This window comes from Cucumis melo, chromosome 1, assembly GCF_025177605.1.
Source record: "Cucumis melo cultivar AY chromosome 1, USDA_Cmelo_AY_1.0, whole genome shotgun sequence".
NCBI classification, from domain to species: domain Eukaryota; kingdom Viridiplantae; phylum Streptophyta; class Magnoliopsida; order Cucurbitales; family Cucurbitaceae; genus Cucumis; species Cucumis melo.
Window position 1 is genome coordinate 21,451,337 of NC_066857.1, and position 26,775 is coordinate 21,478,111.

Below are 26,775 nucleotides of genomic sequence, written 5' to 3' on the forward strand. Positions count from 1 at the left end.
TAAAATATGACCCAAATTCATGTGATTGAGCCCATGGGTATGATCCATGGACCAGAACAGACTCAAGTCCATAAAAGCCCACCAAGAAACTCTATAAATAGTTGGAAATTTTTGACTCCATAAGATCTAGAGAGGATTCTCCCAAGAGATAGAAGCCTCCTCAAAACTTTCTTCCAAGACTCCAACTTCAAGAACACCCTCGAAGATTGAAGTTTCTTTGAAGATACAAACTTTCTTCCAAGACTCTAACTTCAAGAACACCCTCAAAGATTGAAGCTCCTTTGAAGATATAAGCTTTCTTCCAAGTCTTCAACTTCAAGAACACCTTCGAAGATTGAAGCTCGTTTGAAGATCCAAGCTTTCTTCCAAGTCTTCAACTTCAAGAACACCCTCGAAGATTGAAGCTTCTTCGAAGATACAAGCTTTCTTCAAAGACTCCAACTTCAAGTACATCACGTGCTTCGCTTCCTCAAATCAAGTGTAGGCATCCAGACGAGAGAGAATTAGAGGATCAAATTCTAGAGATCGAACCACATCACATCAAATAAACATAAATACAACATCAACACAAGTTCAACTCCACGAATCAAATTTCTTCGGAAATCTCGTGTGAACACTGCTTAATCACTCTAACATATCAAACTTTCTATTTTAATTTTAAAGTTTAGAGGAATTGTTGATGCATTAAAAAGCCACATCTTTCAAATTTAGTTTAAACTACGATTAACTTTTTCTTTTTCGGATTTGTTGAAAAATATAGGTTCTGACCATTTAAATCTTTGCCAGAAAAATTGAGAGTCCTAACCTTATATTTAGATTAGCTTTAAAAATGTAATATATATTTACTGCTAATATGAAGTAATTTTAAATTCAGTGTTAATAAAAAAATCTATCAATTATGAAATGATTAGGTTTGATAGTTGTATCGATAGTGGTGATTACTTTTCTATAATTACTTTTAAATTCTTACTTTAATAATGTTTAATATTTAATGTATTTTATTTTAAAAAGAAATATTTAAAATAAAAAAACCATTTTGCTAGAAAATTTTACTAAAAGATTTAATTAGGATTTAGTATATTTTTAGGATAATTTAAATTTATCATAATTATCAGTTATAAATGATTTTCGAAATTAAATATAAAATATTTTTTTATTTACATCATATTAAATTTATTATGTAATTTACTGCTACCTTACTTATGCTAATAATTAAAATACAATTTTAATCATATTCGATATTACTTTATCATTTATCGTAGATTTGCAATTATTATCAAATAAAATCTATTTTAATATGGAAATACTTTATTTATTAAATTTAACGTATAATAAATCATCAATATTATTTTCATTACCACATAAAACATCATCAATTTTCATCCGACGCTAGAAGAAGAAGTAAAGAAGAATCGACGAGCTTCAATGTCATCACCATCATCGGCATCAAAAGGACAGAAAAAGATGTAAATATAAGAGCCATCACGTAAGCCAAAATCAACAAGTGAGATTCCATCATCGCCCTGGGAGATGAGATATTCAGGATAGTGGTTGGGAATAAAGATCAAATGGTGAGAAGGGAGGTTGTGTTGGAATAACAATAAAAAAAATTATTTTGTGTTTAATTTAATTATGATGGAATAATATTAAAAATAAGAAATATAAAAAAAATCACCTATTTTGGAGATAATTTTAAACAAATATCTCAAAATTTCATCTAATTTTTCACATTTTCGTTCCCACGTTTTATATTTTTCATATACCTACGTAATATACTATATATTTTTTCATATACTCTAATTTGTTGATTGGAAACTACATAATATACTATATATTCTTCATATACTCTAAAATTTTTTCGAAACATGAATTACATAATATACTATATATTTTCTATATACCCTAAAAATTTTTCAAACCATGAACTACGTAATATACTATATATTTTTCATATACCATAACAAATTTTGTATATAAGCCTAGACCCTTACTCACTAGAAAAATTTGAAGGAGATGAATAGAATAAGAAATAATGGACGGAGAGAGAGATTGGACGGAGTGAAGAATTTTTTAACAAAATCACTAAAAGAAAATTAATTACGAGATAATTTTGATTATAATATTGCTATAATATAATTAATTACATACCATATTTACATATGATATCTAATAAATGCAAATCATGATCCACTTTTTTTATTTTATTTTAAATTTTTTTAATATATTATTAATAATAAATATAGATAATTTAGTTTTTTGAGTTTTACATTCGTATAAAATTAAAGTTAATTAGAACATTTATAAAAATGTGACAGTATTAAGTCAAACTTAAAAGACATTTATTTTTAGATTAGATCAGGGGTTAAACCCCCATCCTACATTTAGTGGGAAGCTTCACATTAGGCCCATGAGTTGAAAATGGGCGGCCCAATCAATTCTAAATCTCATCATGCTTTTCTAGAAAAGAAATTCAAAGAAAAGTATCATCATTTCTTTCTCACATGGTGATACAAAATTTAATCCACCTGAAATATACTCAAAACACTCAAATTCACCACTTGTATGTACAAAGTTAATAACTTAATTTTCTTCCCGTTTTTATTTTATCTCCGGAGGAATTCTCGAATGTAATTATTCATTCCTAACTAGTTGTTAGATACAAAATAGAAATATTTTTATATATTTTCTTTTATATATTCAACTACGTTGTGAGGCTTCATACCAACAATTTCTTGTGGACGAGTCAAACACACATCAACTAATATCATGAAAACTTCAAAACATAATTTTTATATTTTAATGAAAATTATTAGAGGCCGTCACAATATAAATGATGATTTTGAACGGTTGATTGTGTATGAGAGAAAAATTACAAAATAATTCTAATTTGTGTCGGGTAGTTATTAGAGGTGCAAGTAGATTTATGAATTTGGTTAAAATATATGATTATTGAAAAAAGTGACTATGATCGAAAGCTCAAATTACACATACCTTAATAGCTAAGATACATGCATGTAGTCATCAACTAAGTAGTCAAAGATTTGAACGTCCCTAACCGTTTATTAAATGATAAAAATTAAAAGACCAAATACACGAAACATATCTTATTCTTTTTTAATTTATAACCAATAAACATTATAATATATCACTCTAAAAATCTTATGATACCATGAGAGAGAAATCAAGGCAAAGTACAAATTAGATAGGGAAAGAGAATGAAGTTTGGAATATAATAATATTAATACAAAAATGATTTACCAAATACATAGGAGATTTGATGTCAATGGATTAGTGAAGCAAAAGTTGAAGCAAGAATGAAAATGAAGAGCATAGCTTTGGACAACAATATTGTTGAAGTCGATCCATTTGATGTTCCATCTTCTCTAGTTGTTGGCACATTTCTTCTTGATCCTCCTTCTATAAAAACAAAAATGAAGCTTTGAATTCAATTGCTCAAAACTTGATTATTGGTGTGTTAGGATTTAAATTTTGAGTATACTAAGTCTAGTAATACTCTAGTTTATAATTTTGGAAGTTGGAGGGAGTAAATTAAACTTTTAGATCATGTTTTAGTCATCACACCTGTAGGCTCTTCGTTTGAGGATTTTGGTGTTTCTGCAGGACTATCATCCGTGGGAGAAGTTGCTGTCAAAATTAACAAGCTATCGTTGAGTAACAGGCTACTAACAACAAACAAACTACTTACTGATCTTTATTTCTTTTAGTATAACAATTGTGGAGATGAAGATTAAATTTTGGTTTAGATTCTATTTTGATCACTAAACTTTTTATCTTGTTCTATTTTGGTTATTGAACTTCTAAAAACGTCTGTTTTAGTCTCTGAACTTTTAAAAAATGCATGTTCTATCCACGTCGTTGAAATTTCATTAATTCTATAACAAAATGATGAGGTGATTTGTATATTTGGATGACTAGACTGTCAAATAAGATAATCACTCATAATAATTTATGGTTTTAAATTTTAATTAAAGACTATATGGTAAATCGATGGTCTATAAGAAAACTAAAAAAGTCATTGTTTTTAAGATTTTGATATGCAATTCATCTCCTAACAATTTTTTTTAGTGTGCCTCAAGTTTATGATATTTTGTTATCCATTGAGATGTTTTTTTTCTCTTTCTCCTATTTCTTTCGTTTTTTGGGGGAGGGAGGGGGGCCAGGGGTTGTGATTCAGCGAGAATATTTCATAGAGTTTATTTTATACATGTATTATACTTATTCTATTTTTTTAGTTTATTTTAGGATCTCGAGTTTAGGGTTTAGTTACGGATGTTGACACCGATATGTCAAATTTGTTTATTCTACTCAATGACATTTTTCTAATTTGTTTCAAGATTTCAATTTGAAAAAAAAAAAATAAAGAGTGGGAAGGCGGAGGGATGGGAGAGATTTAATTTTTGAAAAAAATATTAATTTTTAATTTGAGTTTATTTGATTCAAGTAGGTTGATTATGTTTCTTCATTAGCATAAAATATTTATAAAATAAATTAACAAGTTTATTGGTTATTTATCAATAAATTAGCATAATGGAAAATCTAGAACTAAATCATCCAAATATATAAATCATATTATTATTACGTTAAATAGTTAAATAAGTTATAACAAAACCAAAGTAAATCATAAAAAAAAATTAATTTGAGAAGAGAAATTGATTATTCATTAACAATTTTGGGATTAGAATAGACAAATATCCCTAAATTGATAGTAATTAAATTCATAATTGATTTAAAGTTAATATTAGAATGAGTGTTTGAATAACAAAAAAAGAAAAAATTTTGTGTTCTAAAAAACTTATATTTATTTAAACAATTTGCAACACAATTTTCAAGTTTTACCGTTACAGCGGGAAATGGGCGGAGTTTGTAGACGACAAGCAGCAGGGAGCGCAAGAGCCAGAGTTTGATTGACATTTAGCCCTCCAAGCGCGGAGGCACCGCCACCGTTATCGAAGACTTGGCAAAGACATTGGGGTTGGGAGCGGACGACGGTGGTCAGTTGCGAGCAGCAACTTGGAGACGGGGTGGAGGAGTTGCCGTTGATATAATTAAGGCAAGGTGAGAGGCTAATCAACACATTGTTACAATCCGAGGATTGACCCACTGCTTCCCCTGCCCATAACAACAACCCCACCATTCCCAAAACAATACTTACTTCCATCTTTCTATCTTCCATAATATATTAATTGCCAAAATTAATTAGCTTTGTCTTTTTGTTGCTTAGAAGTTAAATTTCATTTTGATATGTGAATTGTGATTTGTGGAGATTTATAGCAACTTTTTTTGTTGGAGAGTGTAGAAGGGCAGACGAGTGTTGGTAAACGAATTTTCCTACTTTCTTTAACCAATCTCTTTGTGATGATTTGGTTGGTGTTTTCTTCTTCTTTTTCCAAATTTGGTCCTTTTTATCCTTTGAAAATTTTCAATTCTATCAACTATGTTAATGTTAGTTGGCAAAAAAAAAAAAAAAAAAAAAAAAAAAAAACTTACAAAATATAACAAAATCCATCCAACCCTCTAATTCATTTTAAGTTTATCTTTTTCTATATTTTGTAAACAATCCTTTTATTACTGTCCACGTCAATTTTCCAAAAAGAAAAAAGACATAATCATATGTTAACATAGAAAAACAAAAAAAGTAGTTAAACTTTTAGATATATTAGTAGTGAGTTTCATACTAATTGTAACGCCCCAAAATCAAGATAATTTATTGGGCGTTATTTTGAATTCATTTAATGAGAATTATTTGATTTTTGTGAGAAATGAAATTAATTAAATATTTCTTGAATGAATATTTAATTAATTAGAAGTTTTAGCATGTGTATTTGTTGAGTTTTTGACTAAATGGTATGTTACGAGGATTAAGTAAAGTTATGGATTTTTGGTGTTGTCGAAGTTGAATTTAATTAAATAACATGGATGTTATTTAATTAAATTGTGGGGTGGAAAGTTTGTTGGAGATTTGAAAATTATATGTATATGTAGAAATATATATATATAATTATTATGTGAAAGGAAAAAATATTTGTTGAAATATAATTATTTAAAGTAAAGATAATTGTATTTTGGAGAAAGAATATTTATTAAGGGAGAAAAAGTAAAATAATTATATTTGGGAAAAATATAATTATTTGTAAAAGGATAATTATTTTGGAAAAAGATAAATAATAATCAATTATTGCGGAAGATAATTAATTATTTTTGATAAAGATAAATAATAATTAATTATTCTACAGAAACATAAATATTGATTCTGGATCGAAGTTGTTATGGTTGGTTAATATAATTCATGTTGGAAGTTATACGTAATTTATTGGAAAAGATTTGATTGATTAAATTAATTGAGAATTTAAGTTAATTTGAGATTTTGGAGGGAAAAGTTGGTTTTGGTGGAATTGGATTTAATTGAGTATATATGTATGAATATATATATATATTTAATTAATAATTTGAAAAAGTGAAGTTAATTATATGGTGGAATATAATTATATTTGTTTGGAAAAGAAGATAATCCATGAGGAGGAAGATGGTTGATTTGATTGGACGAAAAAATATATATTTATTTAAAAGAGAGGATGATGGTTTAAATAAATATATATGTTTATTGTAGATTTTGGTAAAAGAAAAATAATAATAATAAAGAAGTATTATTATTATTATTAATGGTTATAAATGCCTAAGATTTTGTATTTATTGAGGAAAGATAATGGGAATAAAGATATATGTATATTTTTGGTATTATATATATATATACTAAAAGAAAAGGAAATAATAATAATAAATATTATTGTTATTATTTGGGTCTATAAATAGCATTGGAATGCTCTAAGTTAGAAAGTAAAGGAAAAAGAAAAAGGTTTTTCATCTTCTTCTCTAACATAACCCTCGCTATCGCCATCTCTTGAGGATTTAAAGTGATAAATTTTTTCCATTAAGGATAAGAGGATTTTTCAACCTCCATTAATTAACCTTGTTAAGCCAATGAAATTAAATTAATATTTTGTTAATTTAATTTTGGATTTATTTGAAATTTTTTTAAGATTTAAATCTTGGATTTTTCCTAATGAGGTTGAATTGGTTTAAACCCAATTTCATTAATTAAGATACTGAGTTTTCCTTTTATGATTAAGATCAAGTTAATTAGAGAATTTTTACTGTCAGCTAGGGAGTATTTTGTTTGGCTAAAATCTCTAGGTAAGAGATTCTCCTACTAGGCCTACGAGTGGTATTAAGAGATTGCATGTATTTATAGTTATACCTGGATGGTAGCTAAATTGCATAGCGCCATGATATTGATGATGACCGACACTTTGTTGATTGTTGATGCTGAGAATTTATGTTAGGTTATGACTAGTAGTATTTGATGAGGATGACTGCGTTGTGTTCATGTTTACGATATTGGTTAAGTATGCTATGATTGTTATGATACGCCATGTTTACGTTGATGTTATGACATGTTACATGTTATAGATATGGTGTATGTTAGCTTTAGCTATTAGAGTTGTACCCGCATGAGTGTCCTTTGAGATCACCACCTTTTTAGGACTAGTAGTTCAACGGGATCACCAGTCTGGCATTGACATTGACATAGACATGATTCGAGTGATTCGACGGGATCGCTCGCAGCCAATTGTCTTAGTGTTTCCTTCGGGTACACTAAAAACTAATTTGTCTTAGGTGTTCCTTTGGGTTCACTGAATACCAGATATGTACTTACGGGATCACAGATTGCACATGTTCGGAAACGTGCCAGTTCAGAGGTACCACTTTTCAGGACTCTAATAGGTAGTTAACAGAGGACTAGTAGTGGGTCCCTTACTAAGTATATGTTTATACTCACTTTTCTATCTATGTTTAATATTTCAAGCGAAGGTAAAGGTAGAGGAAAGTTGACGAGCGACAGATAAGGATCCGTGACATGCCATATGGGGACTCAGTTTTGCTTCCGCGTTTATGTATCAGTGTTTCAGTATTCTGTTTTAAATGAAAATTTAATCTTTCCTCTTTTCAAGAAAGTGTCCGTTGTTATTGTTTCTTTTTAGTAATGACCTCAACTTAGTATAAAGAGTTGAGTTGTTACACTAATTTTCTTGCAAACATTTTTGTTTATGAGAAAAGAATCTAACTAAATAGAAACATCAAATATTTTTGTTAACTCCTCAAAATTTTGGAAAAGACATTAGAAAATGTTTGCGTACATACTTCTTTAAAATTAAATTTATAAATTAAATTATTTGAATGTTTCATTTTATAAGCGTTTTCTATCTTTTGTACGTGAAAAAAAATTTTAAAAATCTTTTTTTTTTGTTTTATAATTAAGAATTTAAATCTTTATACGTAAATATGAAAAACATGAATAAAAATACGTAAGAAATTAAAATAAGTACACTTTTCAAAAATAAAAAACAGAAAATCAAAATATTCATAGAATATACATATTTTTACTTCCTCAACAAGTATGAACTGAAATAATTTAATTATTGAAAATGTTCAAAGAAGAGACAAAAAATTGGAAATTGGGAGTTAGAGAGATTAAATTGACAAAAAAGAAAAACTAAGACCCACACAACATTAGGTATAGACTATACAGAAATTAGGCTAATTGAGAAGTTGAAACATTGGCCAATCATGAAGCTACAAATTTGCATCATAAGTCAACAAATCCAATTTTTAACTAAAAAATAGGCCCTATTACACATGCCACCTCACTCCAATCCCCACATGTTTGTTAAAGTAGTTGAGCTCCAAAACCAACTCCCCCATCAACCCTCGAAAGAATTTGTCCCTCTCTATCTATAAATCAATTCAAATTTCCCACAAAGGGCAAAAACTAATTTCAAAATAAGAACCCAAAATGAAATTTCTTAGTCCCTTCTTTTTACTCTTGGCCTTCGCATTGGTGGCTATTATTCTTCCGGTCAATGGGCAAATGAATATGTCCTGTAGTGCCTCCATGGTCTCAAGCTTTAGTCCTTGCTTGAACTTTGTCACTAATAGCTCAGCCAATGGCACTTCCCCGACCGCTGATTGCTGCAACGCAATCCGATCACTTGCAAGTGGTGGTCGGGACTGTCTTTGCCTCATCGTCACCGGAGGAGTTCCTTTCCAAATACCTATCAATAGGACTCTTGCTATTTCACTTCCTCGCGCTTGTAACTTGCCTGGTGTCCCCATACAATGCAATGGTATATGAGTTTCTAATTATTCTTTAATTATCATTTCTATTTAGTCTCTGTATTAAAAATGTAATATATGATAAAATATTATTTTATTCATTTTTAGATCATCTAATTTTAATTCTTGTACATTCAGAAATTCAATTCTTATTATTAACATATATATATATATATATATATATATATATATATATATATATATATATATATATATATATATATATATATATATATATATATATATATATATTAGATTTTGAAAACATACTCACATATATTGAAAATGTATTTTCATGCATGGATAGTGAATTATCACTTCTAGCTATTATCAAATTTGAAAACATATTTTCTTGAATGAGTCCTATTATATCCCTCTTATTGTTTTTTTCTTCTACTTATTCTTATTTGTATTTTGATATTGGATCGGTAACCGTTGATTTAGGTTTTTAAAAATCAAACTTTTCACTCCTAAAGTTCTTTGTGTGTATATATATAATTTAGCTAAGACTTTTGTAAATTTTTGTCAATAATCACTAATGCGTTAAATAATAGACAATATAATTTGTTATGAAATTACTAAATTGGGTACCCTTCATGTTGTTTCAGCCGCTACTGCTCCTGCTTCAGCTCCAGGTACCATTTTCTAAACAATCTTCATCTTCTTCCTCTTCTTATCATTCAAATTTTCACATTTTCCCCCTTAATCTTCTGAAATTTACAGCCTCGATCCCTCTCGGACCATCTCTTTCTCCACAACCTTCACCAACGGCCAGTCCTCAAGGTAATCACCAATCTCAATTGATCTTTTTACGCTGTTTCTTGTTCTTCTCTCTAAGACTTTTCTTTTTGCAGCCCCGGAACCCACCACGCCGGCTCTTACTCCATCTTCTCCGGTAGTTCCTGAAGCCGAAGCTCCATCGGAGACTGGCGGAAGTCGCCCAGTTCTGACCCCATCCTCCGCCGTCCCTTCAAACAGCTTTCCAGATAGTTTTCTGCTTATGGGATTAGCATTTGTAATTTTGAAAATTTGAAATTCAACTGGTTGTGTGATATTATTGTTCGTTTTCTTTTGTCAATTTTTTGTTTGAAAATTGAATGGAGTTGATCTTGATCGGAGTATTATGATTCTGTTCTGTTTCATTTGTGGAAACGGTAAAGGGTACTTTCGGGAATTCACTTATTCTTCCCGCTATTTTTTTCACCTTCGAATAATCGTTTAAGAGGGACTTTGTGAAAATGTGAATTGTATTTGCAAATTGTTAACGAACTCAAAAACCCCCGAAGAAGAAATAATCTCCGTTTCTTCGATCTCTCTAAATTCGAGCTTCAACACTGGCGACGTTGATTAGCTTCGTCACAACGTTAATTGCACTTCTCACGCTGTCCATGGCGGTGGTTGCGATGTCGCCGCCGCCGGGATGCACTACTAGAGAGCTGCTTTTACTCTCGCCATGTCTGCCTTTCATTTCTGCTCCGCCAAACAATCTTTCCGATACGGTTCCTTCGGAGTGCTGTGATGCGTTCTCCTCGGCTTACAGTGCCGGCGGAGGGATTTGCCTCTGTTATTTTCTTCGCGAGCCTCAGATTTTAGGCTTTCCGTTGAATCGAACGAAGCTCATCGCTCTGTCTTCGTTTTGTCCTCCCAATGATGAAAACGGAATGTATTTGGAGAAGAATAGTTCTCTGGACTCGGTTTGTGCTGGTATGACCTCGAAACCGTTCTTCTTTTTCTCGATCTCTCGTTCTTTATTGATGACTAAAATTTGTTGATTCTTGATCTTCCTCGGTTTTGATTTATTCTTGTTTATCAAAAAACTGCTTAAGTTGAAAATTGATTCCAGCAAATTCTTGTTTTTCTAATCAGCTTCACAAACGCTGCCTCCTCTTCAAAGCTCGAGGATTCCAAGAATCCAAGAGCCGGATAGTCCTGGTAATTTCTATTCCGATTTCTTATTTCAGTTTCGTTGATATTATTGACTATTTGAGTCAACACGAGTCAAATATTTGAACACTTCCCTAATTATCGGATACGTATCAATTATTTTAGGCTGCAAAAATGAATTCGACTGTGAACTTTGAGCTCGAAACTTTAAATTGTTTAAATTGGACCATTGTATTAATTGGATTCTCACACTTACCACTATTCCAAGAATGAGAGTCAACTTTAGTACTTAGTTAAAGAGCACAACTGTTACGATTAAAAGTTTGAGAGTTTATATTAACCTAACTGACAACATGTCATTTGATAGTTGTACCGAAAGAATTTAGATTAGAGTCTGGTTATTAGGTTTCAAATATTTATTAAATTTACTCTAAGAAGAAATATTAATTTAGAGAGGGAAATACATAAAACTTTTTTTTTTAAAAAAATAACTTGGTTTGATTTCAGATTCTTTCTAAATATAAAAATGATAAAAAGAAAATTTAAAGTGTATATTTTAATAAGCGAGGCCTTTTGTATGTTTAAAGAATATAGTGTTAGATTATATCCTCGTCCTAGTACTTTGTTTTATCACAAAACTTAGGATTAAGTGTTTGGATGAAACGAAGATTTTGCTTTTTAAACAATAAACAAGATCGAATCAATAAATAAGATCGAGTTAAATCTCGTCATTTTTTGTCGCTTTATCATTCAGTAGCTATTTGTTATATCACTCAAATGTTTGCTTCCAACCATGTAGCTGATGAGAATACAGAAACTTCTGATATGGGTTTACCACCAAATGCAATTGTATCGCCCTCAGCACCTGCAGATAAACCACAGCCGCCGCCGTCATCTGCTACAGCTGAACATTTTTTATTGGCAAAAAACTGTATTGGTTTGTTCTTTTCAGGTTCACTCTTCCTTATTCACATTTTGTGATCTATTGTAACCATGGTATAAAAATCTGGATCACATAGTTGACAGTCATTGTGAAAGAAAAAAGACCAAACTTTTCGTAATTGCACTTTTTCTTTTTTCTTTTCTACTTGATTAAAAGGAAATTGTGTTTATAGAATGTACAAACTTGCAACAGCAAAACAAAATCTCTTTCCGTGAGTCTGAGTATGAGTCACTTCAAGAGGAATTCCCCCAATAGCTTAAATCATCAGTCTCACTCAGTTGAATCAGAGGAATCCTACGTTTCCGAAGCAAGAAAGATCCTAGGTGAGTAGGATCTGGAAGTCAAGTATAAGCCTAGTCGGGTAAAGGTAGAGTTTTTAAACTAACAGTAGAGTATATAGACAATATTTCCAAGACATCTACAAAGATCTAAGAAGATAAAGTTAAACAAGAATTTTCTTCTCCGCTATGTTTCTGAACTGGTAGCAAAGGTTACTTCCACCCATCAGACCATTCAGCTTCATCAACAACTGGTTGGGAAAATTCCGTCTCTGGTGCCACTGCCGGCTCCTGCAGCTCTTGATCCTGGCCTGCTTCTTCAAATCCTGAACTTTGTCCCTCTCGGTTAGTGCACAGTTGTACCTCATCTGTGAGGTCCTGCCTTTCAGGGAGGGGGCAACCTTGATATGAATCTTTGTCAACACACTGCCATAACAGCTTGTTCCAATAAACATCCTGCCAAAACAACGTTGTAAGTCATTCTTTTCAGGTATCTTCTTAGTTATAAGAGAATAATACAGAGTTTCATGCATTCAAATTGTCTGCTTGAATGAAATTCACTGGTAACTCGATGCATAATACAATGAAAAAGAACCAGGAGGGGAACGAAATAAAGGGTCCGGCAGGCAGAAAAAAACAAGTGGATAATATAAACACGAGGGGAAGGTACCTATTTTTTAATACATTTAAGAGTATACACACCATCCCTTAGATCCAGTAAGCCAGATTTGATCAGAACAAACATTTACTTAAGTAGCAAAAATCACCTGATTGATTATATGGGGATTGCCAATTATGACCAGAAGAGATATAGCCCGAGTAACAGCCACATTAAACCTTCTTGGATTACTCAAAAACCCCAAACAGTAGGTTTTGTCAAACTCATTATGTTTAATTGTTGATCGAACAGTAGAAACAATAATCACTTGCCTCTCTTGTCCTTGAAATTGTTCTACACTACCAACCTTTATATCAATCATATCCAGACTATCAAAGGCTTTCCTAATTTTGAGCACTTGCTGCCGATAGGGTGTTATGATCCCAATATTTTCCTCGGTCAGATTTCCACCATCAGTCAGTTTCCTTACAATCTCAACCACCTTGCTTACCTCAATTCGGTTAAACCATGATGGATTGTTGCCTTCCCTCTCATCACAGCCTTGGATACCAAAGAAAAGAACAGGAAACTCTTTATTAGGAAGTACTTTAAGAATATCTGCTGTATCCATGAGAAGACTCTTCTCATCTTTACATGCAATTAGTTCACCGCCATAGAACAATGTAGAAGGAAGATGCAAGATATCCGGATGACATCTATAGTTTCTCAACAACTTGATTACATAGTTTTCATCCCCAGTGCTGTAATATTCACATTCAAAAAGCCTTTCCAAATATGATTTACCTAATCCATAAATTTCTGCTTCCTTGGAGTAAATCACTGGGCCTAATTGCATGGGGTCGCCAGCAAGAACGACAACTGTTTTCCTTAGACAGAGGTTGGATATCGGAATTATGGATTCTGGCTCTGAAGCTTGGCCAGCCTCATCTAAGAAAATGTGAGAGAAGTGACCACGCTTGATATCCTCAGCATAAAGAAGGGAAGTACTCATATAAGTTGAAACAACAATCCTATAGCGCACTAAGGCATTGCGTGGAGGACATCTGAAAATTTGTTCATCAAAGAAGCAGTAGGGAAGAATGTCAGGCTTGATTTCGTCATATTGTCGTGTGCTTGCATTTAGCCTGAAAACATCATTATCGCGAATTTCAACACCCTCCTGATTGAGGAGCTTCTCCAGTATGTGGTCTGCAGCACTATTTGAAGGAGCACAAACAAGCATCCGAGCATTCTTTCGTGTCATGTAGAGTTGGAGGATAGCTTCCACCAGGGTTTGAGTCTTACCAGTACCTGGAGGTCCATGAACTAAATAAGGTGGTGTGCCTTTGCAACCAAGGATCATCTGAACACAACGAATCTGTTCCTCGTTGATGTTCTGAGTTAAAGGCACCAGTGGAGTAGTATTGATATATCTTCTTTCCGAAAACTCATATGGAAACAGAAACTCCTTTGCCAAACTGTCTGCAGCATCAACAGCCTGATAGAACCTCCTCATGTTAATTCTGTTATAGGTAAACTGGACGTTATACTGATTGCCATCTCTGTGGTTGATGTGAAATTCTGGGGCAAATTTTAGGTAAACTTCATCAGCTTCGACGTGATGAATATATCCCTACACAACACTGTAATCGATTATGAAAAAAAGAAGTGGACAGAGGTAAAAGATTAAACTACCATTAGCTATTCATAGGTAATCAAGAAAAGTATGCACATTACTTGTAATAAAACTACAATCAAGGAGAGACTTCAAAGAAATTGAATGCGTAAAATTTTTTATACAAGAGTACAGTGCTGGTTTTAGTGCGTAGGTATAGATATGCATGATTTGACAAGAGAGAAAATAACATATCATTAAACATTATTCACAGTTGATATTACAAAATTCTACCAGAATCCAGACATACTTCCTTACAGATAGAGCAGTGTATATAGAGAACATGTGTACAATCTGCATACATCCTCGAGTTCGGCTAAAACCCTACCAACTTGCTTGCGCCTGTTCATATAAGAACAGTCCCCAAGAACAGGAATATTTTCTAAAAGTGATTGCATATGCATAGGATAAGAGAACTCTCAATACTTATGTGGACCTAGACCTGATAAGCCGAAACTGAGTCATTTGTATGTCCAAAAGGCATCTTGACAAGGATATAGTCTCCATGGACAAGTGAAGGCCTCCTCTCAGCAAGCCCTGGAACCTCGAGGGACAAAAAGTTATGTCCCTTTCTTTTCATAGTAACAAGCTCCATATCATAAGCTCTCATGTCTTCCTGCAGCCAATAACCAACCAAGTTTCACGTAATCTTTAAAGGAAATGAGTAAATACATTCACAATTTGTTTTCATTCATACTTACCTCCAATTGTATTTCTTCCATGTTCAACAATGTCATGAAATAGGGAACGTAAGTATCTCTTTTAAGTCCTTCTCGAACAGCACTAGGGATCTCCTTTCTGCTAAGTTCATCTTTAATTTTACTAGGGATTTCGTATTGGAGAAGGAAATTTTTGAATCCCCGACCCCGTGTTCTAGTAGGACGTGTGCCAGGAATATACGAATCTACTGCCTCCTGCCTCCTTCTCCTATCTCTTGAATACGGCTTCCTAGGTACCAACGACTGAGAAATCTTATCATCTGCTAACAGAAAAGATACTCGTTCTATTCTTTCATTGCCAAGATCAAAATGCACAATAGTCGTGTGCAATCCAATTTCCTTTGGTTTGCAAGACAGCCATATAGTAAGAGTGTCATCTGCATGGATCATTCTATCCTCCAATGAAAAAGACTCCAGGAAAGCTTGTACACTTTCGATGTCAGCATTTGGATCTGGGGGCTCCATTAAAGAGAGTGTAAATGAGTTTTCAGGATTAGATGCATAAATATTAACTGCCCATAGGTCCACTGATTCATCAGTGGTGTTCTTGATAGTAATCGCATCAGCCACTGTTTCTCCGACAAAAACTGATCGAGGTTTGCCATTCACAAAAGCAAATGGCACAGAAACAATAATCGGACCTTCCTCAACAGGATTGTAGCTGCAAACAGATTGATCATCTTCGTAGTCAATATAGGAAATCTCTCCCTTGTCTTTAATGACAGAACACTCGTCTCCCCAATTATCACCAACCGTACCCATTGTCAAGAGGAAACTGACAGAAGAAAAGGGAGAATCATAACATTTAACCACCTCAATCATCATCTCTCGATTCCACAAAATAAAAGAAGAAAAACCAAATGAAACAAACTGAACTTTGGGTTCAATTACTCAAGATTTTTCAACAAATAAATGATTAATCACCCGTCACAAAAACAAATGAAAACTAGCCTTCTGGTTATGTCAAAGCGCACTTCAACATTCTATATAGAATCATGCTAGAGATCTCTTCTATAATAGCCCTAACCTGATGGCCATGTCATCTCTACTGCGATCTTCATTTTTCTCTGCTCCACTACAATATTCCAAAGCGAAAGTTACCAAGGCGTGAGAAAATGAAATCGCAATAGACATGACCATTGGGTTAGGGCAACAACCATTTAGCAATGGGAGAGCTAACGCGATATTCGTTCAATTACTCATTTGGTTTTAGGGACGGGTCATTAATCATTTAGGGGGCTGGAAATGAAATGTCCATCTGAACAAAAATCTCCATAACTGAAAGAAGATTATAAGGTTTATCAACCAAAACCCAAAAGCCAGGACCATGCCACGAAGCTTAAAACCCCACCCAATTGTCAAAATCGAATAACGAAACAAGAATTATACAACAGATTATTGGATTAAGTTATCAAAACTCCCAATACAGAAGAGCTTAAACTGTCCTTAAACAGAGCACAAGACGAACAAAAAACGGTCGATGCTCCCAATTAAGCAAAACCCAGAAACAATGTAGTAGATATATAGACCCAGAAACCAATGAAGAAACAATAGGCCAAAATGGAGAAAGTAAGAAAACCCAGAAACAATTATTAAAAGTGAGTTGTAAGTATGAAGAATACCTAGGAAAGATATAGATGAAGAAAACTTACCAAAGATGGAAGCTCAAACACCAGGGTTCAGCGAAGGAGACAGTGTAAAACTAGAAATTTAGGGGTTGAAGAGGCGATGGATCGCTTTGGGCTTCAGTGAGGGAGTATTGTCGAGCATCAATAATTAGTTAGAAATGCTTCCCGTTCTACCCATAATATAATCCTTACCAACCTTGTATTGCCAACTATTAGAAAATAGAGAAGAAAAAAGAAAAGTTTCGAAATTTCATGCAATTTTATAATGTTACGTTAACCAAATCTTCTCCAAAGATTTCTTTTTTTCCTCTAAGATGGGGGTGGGGTCTTTTCAATATTATAACAAAGTGGTCAAGAATTTATATTACATATAACAATTTTGAAAACGAGAAAAATTCATAGCCCTACCATATAAAATATCAGAAATGTCCCGTCAATCACATCGTTAACAATGTGCTTGTCTACACGATCGTTTAGATTTGACTATTGTTTGTTGCACGATCGTTTACATATGGCTACAATTTATTTTTTCAATTTTATCCTTTAATTTTATTAGTTTAAATTTGGAGATTTGATCATTTAGATTTGAACCCAAATCTAAACGATTTTTTTTTTCAAATTTTGGTTACATGCTAAACGATTTTCTTTTTAATTCTTTTGCTACACAATCGTTTAGATCTATTTACACGATCATTTATATTTGTTTACACGATAGTTTAGTTTTGGCTAAACAATTTTTTTTAATTCTTTTGGTACATGATCGTTTAGAAATGTCTACCCGAGATTTATTTTTTTTACACGATCGTTTACATTTGGCTACTCCAATTTAAATGATTTTTTTTCAAGATTTTTTATACACGATCTTTTAGATTTTGCTATTTTTTATACACGATCGTTTAGATTTAGTTACCTAAATTTAAACGACGTAAAAAAAAATCAGAAAAGAAGAAAGACAATGGAAAGAAATCGCAGTAGAAAAAAAAAAGAGGAAAAGAAGAAAGACGATGAATTTCAGCGAGGAGGAAGACGATGAAAGAATCGCAAGGAAGAAAAGAAGCAAGGCGAAAGGGCAAACCTAAAATATTTAAAAAATGACTAATTTCGTGGGCTTTGTTATCCAAACCGTAAATAGTTTGGTGCTTTGTTACATTTATGAAAGTTTCTCATAATGGGGTAGATTTTTTTTCAATATTATAACAAAGCGACAAAGTCTTTATACTATATAAAACAATTTCGAAAACGAAAAAAAGCCCAGAAGCCCACCATGTAAAATATCAAAAATATCTCGTCAATCACGTCTTTAACAACGCGAGCGTAATATATTTGCTACAAGATCGTTTAGATATGGCTACAACTTATTTTTTCAATTCTATCGTTTAAATTTGGTTATACGATCGTTTAGATTTGGACCCAAATCTAAACGATTTTTTTTTTCAAAATTCGGTTACACGATCGTTTAGGTTTGGCTAAACGATTTTTTTTTTAATTTTTTTGCTACACGATCGTTTATTCTTTTCTACACGATTGTTTAGATTTGTTTACACGATAATTTAGATTTTTTTACACGATCGTTTATTTTTGGCTAAACGATTTTTTCAATTCTTTTGGTACACGATCATTTAGGTTTGTCTACTCGATGATTTATATTTTTACACGATCATTTATATTTGACTACTCCAATCTAAATGATCTTTTTATCAAAATTCTTTATACATGATCTTTTAGATTTTGCTATTTTTTGTACACGATCGTCGTTTAGATTTGGTTACCCAAATTTAAACGACGTAAAAAAACAATCAGAAAAGAAGAAAGATGATGGAAAGAAATCGTAGCGTAAAAAAAAGGAGAGAAAAAGAAGAAAAACGATGGAAAGATTAAACGACGTAAAAAAAGAATCAGAAAAAAAATACGATGGAAAGAAATCGTAGCAGAAAAAAAGAAGAGGAAAAGGAGAAAGACGATGAATTGCAGCGAGGAGGAAGATGATGAAAGAATCGCAACGAGGAAGAGATGAAAAGCGGAAGGACAAACTTGGAATATTGAAAAATGGCAAATTTCATGGGCTTTGTAAGGATTATATTAAATAAATATAATAATAATAAGTTAGAAATACAATGAATTCGTTCCAAGATCAGTTCATTTTTTTAGAAAAATATAATATGTATTATGTAACTTATATAATATTATAAAATAATAATTATATAAATTTTTAGAAAAATTATCTTTTTAGTTTTCTAAGTTTGAAAAATACGTGTGGTTAGTGTTGAATAAGAAATTTTGGAACAAATCACAAATTGTCACGTCATTCATTAAAATAATTGCATTCGGGATTAACGAAAAATTGACATGTGTCCTAAATTAAATTTAAAGACAAATTGACCAATTCTAATGATGCCTCATGTTTTTATTATGACAATTGGATCAAATTAAATATTATTTACTTGGCTAAGATTCAATTGAGCAAAAAAAAAAAAAAAACTTAATTTAGCCCAAAGTTAAATATGACCTAAATCTATGTGATTGAGCCTATTGGTCTGATCCATGGACCAAACTAGGCCCAAGTCCATAAAAGTACATTAGAGAACTTTATAAATAGAGAAGTTCTCTTCATTTTTGGGGTTGGAAAATTTTGACTCCAGAAGGTTTAGAGAGAATTTGAGCTAGAAAACTCCCCAACTTCTGAAGTTGACCGCCCTCGAAGATTGAAGCTCTTTTGAAGATACAAACTTTCTTCTAAGACTTCAACTTTAAGAATATCACGTGCTCCACTTCCTCAAATCAAGTGTAAGCATCAAGTCGAGAGAGAATCAGAGGATCAAATTCTAGAGATCGAACTACATCGCATCAAATCAACATAAATACAACATCAACACAAATTTAACTCCACGAATCAAATTTCTTTGAAAATCTTGTGCGAACAAATTGGCACGCCCAACGTGACCTCTCTACGTCTCATCTCTCTCTTAAAACTTAAAACAACAAACCAATTAATGGCACTAAAGAAAGTTGCTTCTAAAGCTACTGTCACAAACAACAGTTACACTAGACTAAGTTCTGTCCCACAAAGAAAAATTAGGAACAATTGATGGAATCTCTTAAAGGCGGGATCATCATAAGAGGGAATCCTTTGTTCAATAACTCTACGTATGCTTCTGATCTATCAGAGAAAGAATCACACCTTGAAGTAGTATCTGTCATGATGGTAGATGTGACATTGAGGTAGGCATGGCTGAGATGAAGAGAAAAATAAATTTTCTAATGACAACTGTTGAGCAGCGAGATCATGAAATCGTCGCCTTGAAAGATCAAATGAAGGCTTGTGAAACTGTTGGGTCAAGCAAAACTCTTGCTGTCAAAGCTGGCGATAAAGGAAAAGCTTGATTTAGTTTGGGACTTTTGAACCTATAGTTGTCTGATTTCAACAAAAGATCGTGTTGACAAACTTCCAAAACAAAGAAGAGCCTATTGTAGATGACAACAAATGATGGATAGTCGTGACTCATTGAAAAGGGGGACAACCAAATTCAATTCAAAAAGAGTTGTAATTCCATCAAAAGCATGCAAAAGGAAGCATCTCCCATAAAAAGAAGGTGAAAAGAAATAAGATGTGGAAGCCTAAACCTATCAAAAGAAAAGACAAGGACTTCTTCCAACCTTGACGATCGATAACTTTGATAGAATTACTCCCAAGAAGCTTCTTTGATGATCATCCAGAGGAAGTTTTGGAAGTTACTACATGTCAAGACTGGTTCTAGCATAGATACAAAGAAGAAGGAATCAACGTCTTGCACGTCAGTTTGGTGTCGAATTAAGCATACAGTCGTCAAGAATTGCCATGGTAAGAAGTTTCCTTGTGAGACAAAGGAAGAGGGAGAAATTCGTAGCAATGTTCCTTTTCGAATGAAAAGAAAAACTTTTATTACTCTCAATACAAGTCAAGGTTCATTTAAGGTGAAAAGGCATGAATTACTAACTAATCCTAAAAAGGAAGGCTCAGAACAAGGAGAAGGTGAAACCTCATGTCATCACATTACTATTATTGAGGAATCAGAGATTAAAACTCCTAAAGAAGATGCGGAAGATGTCTCACAGAGTTTAGAGATGGTGGCCAATCTATCATAGATGAGCTAAAAGAGGTAAACCTTGGTACAATAGAGGAACCACACCCAACTTTCATTAGTGCATCTCTCTCTAGTGAAGATGAGGATAAGTACATGAGTTTGCTCACAGAGTACAGGGACATTTTTTCTTGATCGTACAAGGAGATGCCAGGACTTGATCCAAAAGTATGAGTCCATAATCTTGCAATCAAATTAGGGTATCGACTGATTAAGCAAGAGCAACGACGTTTTCGACCAAAGCTTATTCCCCAAACCGAGGTTGAAGTCAACAAGTTAATTGAAGCAGGATTCATTCGTGAGGTTAAATATCCAACATGGATAACAAACATTGTCCTTGTAAAAAAAAAGAACGGATAACTTTGCATTTGTGTAGACTTTCGTAACCTGAATAATGCATGCCCTAAAAATGATTTTCCTTTGCCCATCACAAAAATCATGGTTGATGCAACTACTAGACACGAGGTACTGTCCTTTATGGATGGATCGTCTGGATATAACCAAATACGAATGACCCTCTCAGATGAAGAAATGACAGCCTTGAAGACTCCAAAGGGAATATACTACTACAAGGTGATGTCTTTTGGATTGAAAAATGTTGTGAAAAATGTTGGTGCTACACTTTTTTCATAGCATGTTGATGACCTTGTAGTTAAATCCAAGAGACGACAAGACCATTTAAAGGATTTAAAAGTTGTGTTCGATCGCTTACAAAAATATCAGCTGAGGATGAACCCTCTTAAGTGTGCGTTTGGTGTGACTTCAGAAAAGTTTCTTGGCTTCATTATAAGGCACCAATGGATTGAGATAGACCAGTTCAAGATTGATGCCATTCAGAAGATGTCAAGGCCAAAGAGTTTGTATGACCTAAGAGTCTTCAGGGATGATTGGTTTACATTTGAAGGTTCATCTCCAACCTGGTCGATCGATGCCAACCTTTTCAAAAGTTGATGAAAAAAGGAGAAATTTTTGTGTAAGATGAGGCTTGTTAGAATACTTTTGATAGCATAAAGAAATACTTACTTAATCCCCAAGTATTAAGAGCTCCAATATCTAGTAAGCCATTAATATTGTACATTGCTGCACTGAAAGGTCTCTAGGCGCATTGTGGGCGCAAGAGAAGGAGAAGGGAAAGGAACATGCTCTCTACTATCTAAGTAGAACCTTAGTTAGACCGAAGTTAACTATTCTCCCATTGAGAAAATGTGCCTTGCACTTTTCGGCACATTTTCTCTGCCATCGATAAGTTGAGACATTATATGCAAGCCTTCACGGTTCATCTAGTAGCAAAGGTGGACCCTATAAAGTATGTTCTGTTTAGGCCGATTATCTTTGGACGCTTAGCCAAATGGGCGATTCTACTCCAACAATATGAAATTGTCTATATTCCCCAAAAGGCAATGAAAGGACAAGCGCTGGCAAACTTTCTAGCAGACCGCCCAATTCCTTTAGATTGGAAGTTATGTGAAGACTTACCAGAGGATGAAGTTTTCTTCATGAAAGTTATGGAACCTTGGACTATGTATTTTGATGGTGCAACACGAAGAAGTGGTGCGAGGGCAGTCATCGTCCTCATTTCTCCTGAGAAACATATGTTGCCTTATAGCTTTGCGCTTGCTGAATTGTGCTCAAATAATGTGGCTGAATATCATGCCTTGATAATTGGTCTTCAAATGACATTAGAGATCAAAGTATCATTCATAGAAATTTACAGTGATTCAAAGTTGATAATCAATCAGCTCTCACTTCAGTATGATGTGAAACATGAAGACTTGAAGCCATACTTCACTTATGCTCGATAATGAATGGAAAGGTTCGACAGTGTGATGCTGGAGCATGTCTCTAGAACAGAAAACAAGAGAGTGGACGCATTAGCAAATTTGGCCACTGCCTTAACGATGTTGAAGGATATAACTCTGAATATACCACTTTGTCAATGGATTATGCCTCCAATTTTGTCTGAATGTCAGGAAGCGAATGTAGAATAATGATGTACAGAAAAACAAGGAAGTAGAGACTACCAGATGAGATTCAAAATGCAGAGAGACGTCTAAACAAGCATCATCATCCAATATGTTGCCGCCTCCTTCATTTCTAGGTCATCTGAAGAAGAAAGGTGACAAATAACAGTTCAAGAAGTTTGTGGAAGTGCTGAAGCAAGGATTTTCAGAGAGGATGATAGACTTTGAAAGCTTTATATACCCTGCTCGATAGGCGGTATGGGTCTTGGTCGTGCATTATGCGACCTTGGAGCAAGTATTAATCTGACGCCATTATCTATTTTTAAGAAATTGGGAATATGAACAAAAAGACCTACTACCATAACATTCTAGTTGGTAGACAGATCCACTACACGTCTTGAAGGCAAGATTGAAGAAGTGTTGGTGAAGGTGGACAAGTTTATATTTCCTACTGACTTTATTATTTTGGATTATACAGCTAATTGGGAGGTACCTATCATCTTAGGGCGACCATTCCTGTCTACAGATAGTACCTTAATAAATGTCCACTAAAGAGAATTGACGATGTGAGTAAATGACTGAGAAGTCAATTTAATGTCGTTGACATGTTGAAGTTCCTCAATAATATTGAAAACTACAACGTAATTGAATCCCTTAGGTGGGATTATTGCCAGGAAGAAGTGATAGTCAAGTTGTTTAGCTCTGAAGAATTTGATGATGAGTTTCTTGAAGACATTCTTGTCACACCCTACCCTGCAACGCATCCTGACACTCACGTTGCGAGACGCAGACCTGATTTGAGTAGTCCTAACACTTCTGAGCGAAATGATAGAATGCTCAGCCTTGACTTTAATCCGTAGTTTTAATGCTTAGCTTGAATTTGATGCTTAACTACTAGGCGATAAACAACTTTAAATCTTAAAACTACTAGGCTAAATAGTTCCACAACAAAGATAATAACACAAACTTCTTTTATTATCTTAACAACATGCATTTAAATACATAATACATGCTTCTTGAGTACAAAGAACTATAAGATAATGCTTCCAACGCCTAGCGCAACTTCTTGAGATTCACATTTAAAACACCTAGCTTAATGCCTTAGCGCCTAGCCTGCTTGCCTTACCCTTCTTAACTTGGCCTCAACGTCTTGATACTTTAGGAAGGAATAATAACTAATTGTTACTTGCATACATGGAATTCACCCAATCAACAAATAGAAAACTTTCTTCCAAACATTCTTGCTTTCTCGTGAATATTAACAAATTAAACATGCGTTACATAGCATAACAATATTAAACATGTGTTACATAGCATAATATCAAAGAAAACTTCAAAACTTTGCTCTTCCTTTTGAGAAAATCACTCACAACTACTAAGTTCCTTCCTCTGAACGCCTAACTCCAAGTCTTCTTCTTATCCTTGCCTAACGCTTCCTCAGCAACACACCACTTTAGAAATTTCAAAATAACAATTCTTTCTACGAACCTTGAAGTCCTATTTATACAAATCCTAAAGTTGAATTAGTCACCTTCAAACTCCCCTTAGCTCGCCAGCTTTTACTTGATGTTTTACATGTGTAGGTCTAATACCTTTTCAGACCATGTTTAACTTAAACCTAAACGTGGTCCCCTACCTAATCATGATTAGGAAATTTTCCTGAATTTTCCTAAATCCTTCGCATGTTTCTTTTGCAAAGTAACACCAAAATGCCTAACTTTATATCTGAGCTTCAACGCATGTTAGTCTTATCGTGTCGCCTAGCTTCAACGTGTTCTAACTTTCAAAACGCCTAGTACTTCAAAAATTCTTTTCTTCAAAGTTCCTTCTATCCAAAATACGGGTCTTACAGTTCTAAAAGAAGTGAACGCTGTGTCTAACGTAAGAAAGTTCGAGCCTTTGGATTTGTAAACCAAAGGCGGTAAGAAAGTAAAGCCATCTATTGAGGAGCCATCAGAGATAGAACTCAAGTCGTTGCCAACTTGAATGCCGAGGAAGAAAAGGCGTTAATGAAGATGCTGAAATGCCATAAAAGGCGATAGGATGGATCCTGAGGTATGTTCAAAGGATAAGCCAATCTATTGTATGCATAAAATCAAGCTGGAAGAAGAGTAAGGCTGGCGCCATTCAATATCAAAGGAGATTAAACCCTGCTATGAAAGAAGTCATAAGGAAAAAAGTTATCAAGTGGCTTAACGTAGAGGTGATCTACCTAATCTATGATAGTGAACGGGTCAGCCCAGTCCAAGAAAGGCGGGATGAAAGTTGTCACTAATGAAGACACTGAATTAATCCCAATAAGAATAGTGACGGGATAGCATATTTTTATGGATTACTGCAAGCTGAATTTGACAGTAAAAAAGGACCACTTTGCTTTGCCTTTTATTTATCAGATTTTGGACCGCATGCAAACAATAAGTATTATTGCTTTCTGGATCGCTATTCTTATCACGACCCTCCCCACACGTGTCCTTAAACTTGTTGTGCTGTACGTGACTCAACTTGAGCAATCCTGACACCTCTAATGTGAAACACCAGAACACTCGTTTAAGTCTTTTTAAACTACTAAGCCATAAAGAATATAACTATAGCACAACGGAAATAAGACACAATGCAACTTGTACTTTTATTAATTTAAGCTCACGTGTTTTAAAATCACAATAATACAATTTCCTTTAAGTACAAAAACTATAACACAAAACTCTAGAACGCCTGGTCCAACTTCCAACTCTAGCCATCTTGCTTGCTTGCCTCCTTTAACCCAAACATGGTCTCAAAGGCTGAACCCTGAGGAAGGAAACACTTAAAACATAAGTCGATGACTTAGTGAGTGATACTTTCAAAAACCTTTTGGAGAATATGCATAAATCATTTTCATTTCATAAACAAAAGATCAACGCCTCATGAATATGCATAAATAAGTCATCAAATCGTATAAACATACACATTAGTCTCACATATTCCTTTTTGCCAAGTTCATGAATCATTCGCTACCTCAAGACTCGACATCTTGCATTTAGACTAATGTGATGTGCTTTTCATTAACAACATCAAAAAAATTTCCTGTTTCATTTCTCGTTACTTAGGCTACTAAGCTCAATACACTCATGTTATGCACTGACCAGCTGCACTCCACCATGCGATCCTTATTTACATGGCTACCTTTACTCCTCATATGCACATAATAACTAGCTAATTGATAGGAATACAACTAATGGTTTACTCACAATTATAACATACAATATGATAAATAAAACATGAACTTTAATTCTGAAACATAATACTAAAACTTCCTTCATAAATTATGCTTTTCATAAACATAAACGTGAATTACATTTAACATGACAATATGAAACTTAAAAAGGAAAGCTTTAAAAATCTGAATTCATTTTGAAAATCACTCATTGCACTTGGTTCCCCATTTTCTCAGAATGCCTTGCTTCCTCTTCTTCTTGCCTAAAACTTCTTGATAATACAATATTCAATTTCTTTTCTTGGTAATATCTCAGAAAGCACACTTCTCTTCTATCTCCACCTCTTAATTATACTAATCTTAAGTTGGATTAGTCATCCTTAAGTTCCCCAAAACTTTCCGTCTACTACTTAGTGCTTGTTATAATCTTTGTTTGTTTCCTGAATTATGTACATGTAAAGTAGCATGTGGATATGTCATGTTGGGGCTCTAATTAAGTGACTAGTGGGTGACTAAATAAGATTATGTGATAAAAGGTGCAATCTTGTTCATACATTGCTAAACTTCTAAAGATATACGTGCAGTG

General features: G+C 33.5%; 4 protein-coding genes across 5 annotated transcripts; 2 read left to right on the top strand and 2 right to left on the bottom strand.

Moving 5' to 3' along the window:
• Window positions 1–3,076: 3,076 nt before the first annotated feature.
• On the bottom strand, window positions 3,077–5,259 carry LOC103489675 (non-specific lipid transfer protein GPI-anchored 5-like). The gene is made up of 3 exons (XM_008448936.3): window positions 4,858–5,259; window positions 3,583–3,645; window positions 3,077–3,417 (listed from the first exon to the last, which is right to left on the bottom strand). Exons 1-3 carry the CDS (start codon window positions 5,192–5,194, stop codon window positions 3,281–3,283), a joined length of 537 nt encoding a protein of 178 aa, XP_008447158.1. The 5' UTR covers window positions 5,195–5,259; the 3' UTR covers window positions 3,077–3,280.
• Window positions 5,260–8,844: 3,585 nt separating this feature from the next.
• Window positions 8,845–10,331, top strand: LOC103489676 (non-specific lipid transfer protein GPI-anchored 20-like). The gene is made up of 4 exons (XM_008448938.3): window positions 8,845–9,203; window positions 9,801–9,827; window positions 9,916–9,975; window positions 10,047–10,331. Exons 1-4 carry the CDS (start codon window positions 8,873–8,875, stop codon window positions 10,223–10,225), a joined length of 597 nt encoding a protein of 198 aa, XP_008447160.1. The 5' UTR covers window positions 8,845–8,872; the 3' UTR covers window positions 10,226–10,331.
• Window positions 10,332–10,429: 98 nt separating this feature from the next.
• On the top strand, window positions 10,430–12,132 carry LOC103489679 (non-specific lipid transfer protein GPI-anchored 25). The gene is made up of 3 exons (XM_008448940.3): window positions 10,430–10,896; window positions 11,059–11,124; window positions 11,876–12,132. Exons 1-3 carry the CDS (start codon window positions 10,581–10,583, stop codon window positions 12,055–12,057), a joined length of 564 nt encoding a protein of 187 aa, XP_008447162.1. The 5' UTR covers window positions 10,430–10,580; the 3' UTR covers window positions 12,058–12,132.
• LOC103489678 (probable RNA helicase SDE3) lies at window positions 12,129–17,107 on the bottom strand. Of its 2 annotated transcripts, XM_051081136.1 has the most exons (6): window positions 16,942–17,092; window positions 16,317–16,364; window positions 15,272–16,064; window positions 15,013–15,186; window positions 13,065–14,528; window positions 12,129–12,753 (listed from the first exon to the last, which is right to left on the bottom strand). In XM_051081136.1, the coding sequence occupies exons 2-6, from the start codon at window positions 16,325–16,327 to the stop codon at window positions 12,511–12,513; spliced, it is 2,685 nt and encodes an 894-aa protein (XP_050937093.1). In that variant the 5' UTR covers window positions 16,328–16,364; window positions 16,942–17,092; the 3' UTR covers window positions 12,129–12,510. The 2 variants fall into 2 exon arrangements, with proteins under 2 accessions (XP_050937093.1, XP_008447161.1); XM_008448939.3 differs by lacking the exon at window positions 16,317–16,364 and having other exon boundaries at window positions 16,942–17,107.
• Between the last annotated feature and the right edge of the window lie 9,668 nt (window positions 17,108–26,775).

Excerpts from the sequence above, each read along its gene's own strand:
- LOC103489675 (XM_008448936.3), bottom strand. The coding sequence starts at position 5,194 with ATGGAAGATAGAAAGATGGAAGTAAGTATTGTTTTGGGAATGGTGGGG. Across the intron at positions 3,646-4,857 it reads GCCCATTTCCCGCTGTAACG|CAACTTCTCCCACGGATGAT; the intron begins GTAAAACTTGAA and ends TAATTTTGACAG. Across the intron at positions 3,418-3,582 it reads CTCAAACGAAGAGCCTACAG|AAGGAGGATCAAGAAGAAAT; the intron begins GTGTGATGACTA and ends TTGTTTTTATAG.
- LOC103489676 (XM_008448938.3), top strand. The coding sequence starts at position 8,873 with ATGAAATTTCTTAGTCCCTTCTTTTTACTCTTGGCCTTCGCATTGGTG. Across the intron at positions 9,828-9,915 it reads TGCTCCTGCTTCAGCTCCAG|CCTCGATCCCTCTCGGACCA; the intron begins GTACCATTTTCT and ends TGAAATTTACAG. Across the intron at positions 9,976-10,046 it reads ACCAACGGCCAGTCCTCAAG|CCCCGGAACCCACCACGCCG; the intron begins GTAATCACCAAT and ends TTCTTTTTGCAG.
- LOC103489679 (XM_008448940.3), top strand. The coding sequence starts at position 10,581 with ATGGCGGTGGTTGCGATGTCGCCGCCGCCGGGATGCACTACTAGAGAG. Across the intron at positions 10,897-11,058 it reads TCTGGACTCGGTTTGTGCTG|CTTCACAAACGCTGCCTCCT; the intron begins GTATGACCTCGA and ends TTTTCTAATCAG. Across the intron at positions 11,125-11,875 it reads CCAAGAGCCGGATAGTCCTG|CTGATGAGAATACAGAAACT; the intron begins GTAATTTCTATT and ends CCAACCATGTAG.
- LOC103489678 (XM_051081136.1), bottom strand. Across the intron at positions 15,187-15,271 it reads TGGAAGAAATACAATTGGAG|GAAGACATGAGAGCTTATGA; the intron begins GTAAGTATGAAT and ends TATTGGCTGCAG. Across the intron at positions 12,754-13,064 it reads ATCCCCATATAATCAATCAG|GATGTTTATTGGAACAAGCT; the intron begins GTGATTTTTGCT and ends TTGTTTTGGCAG.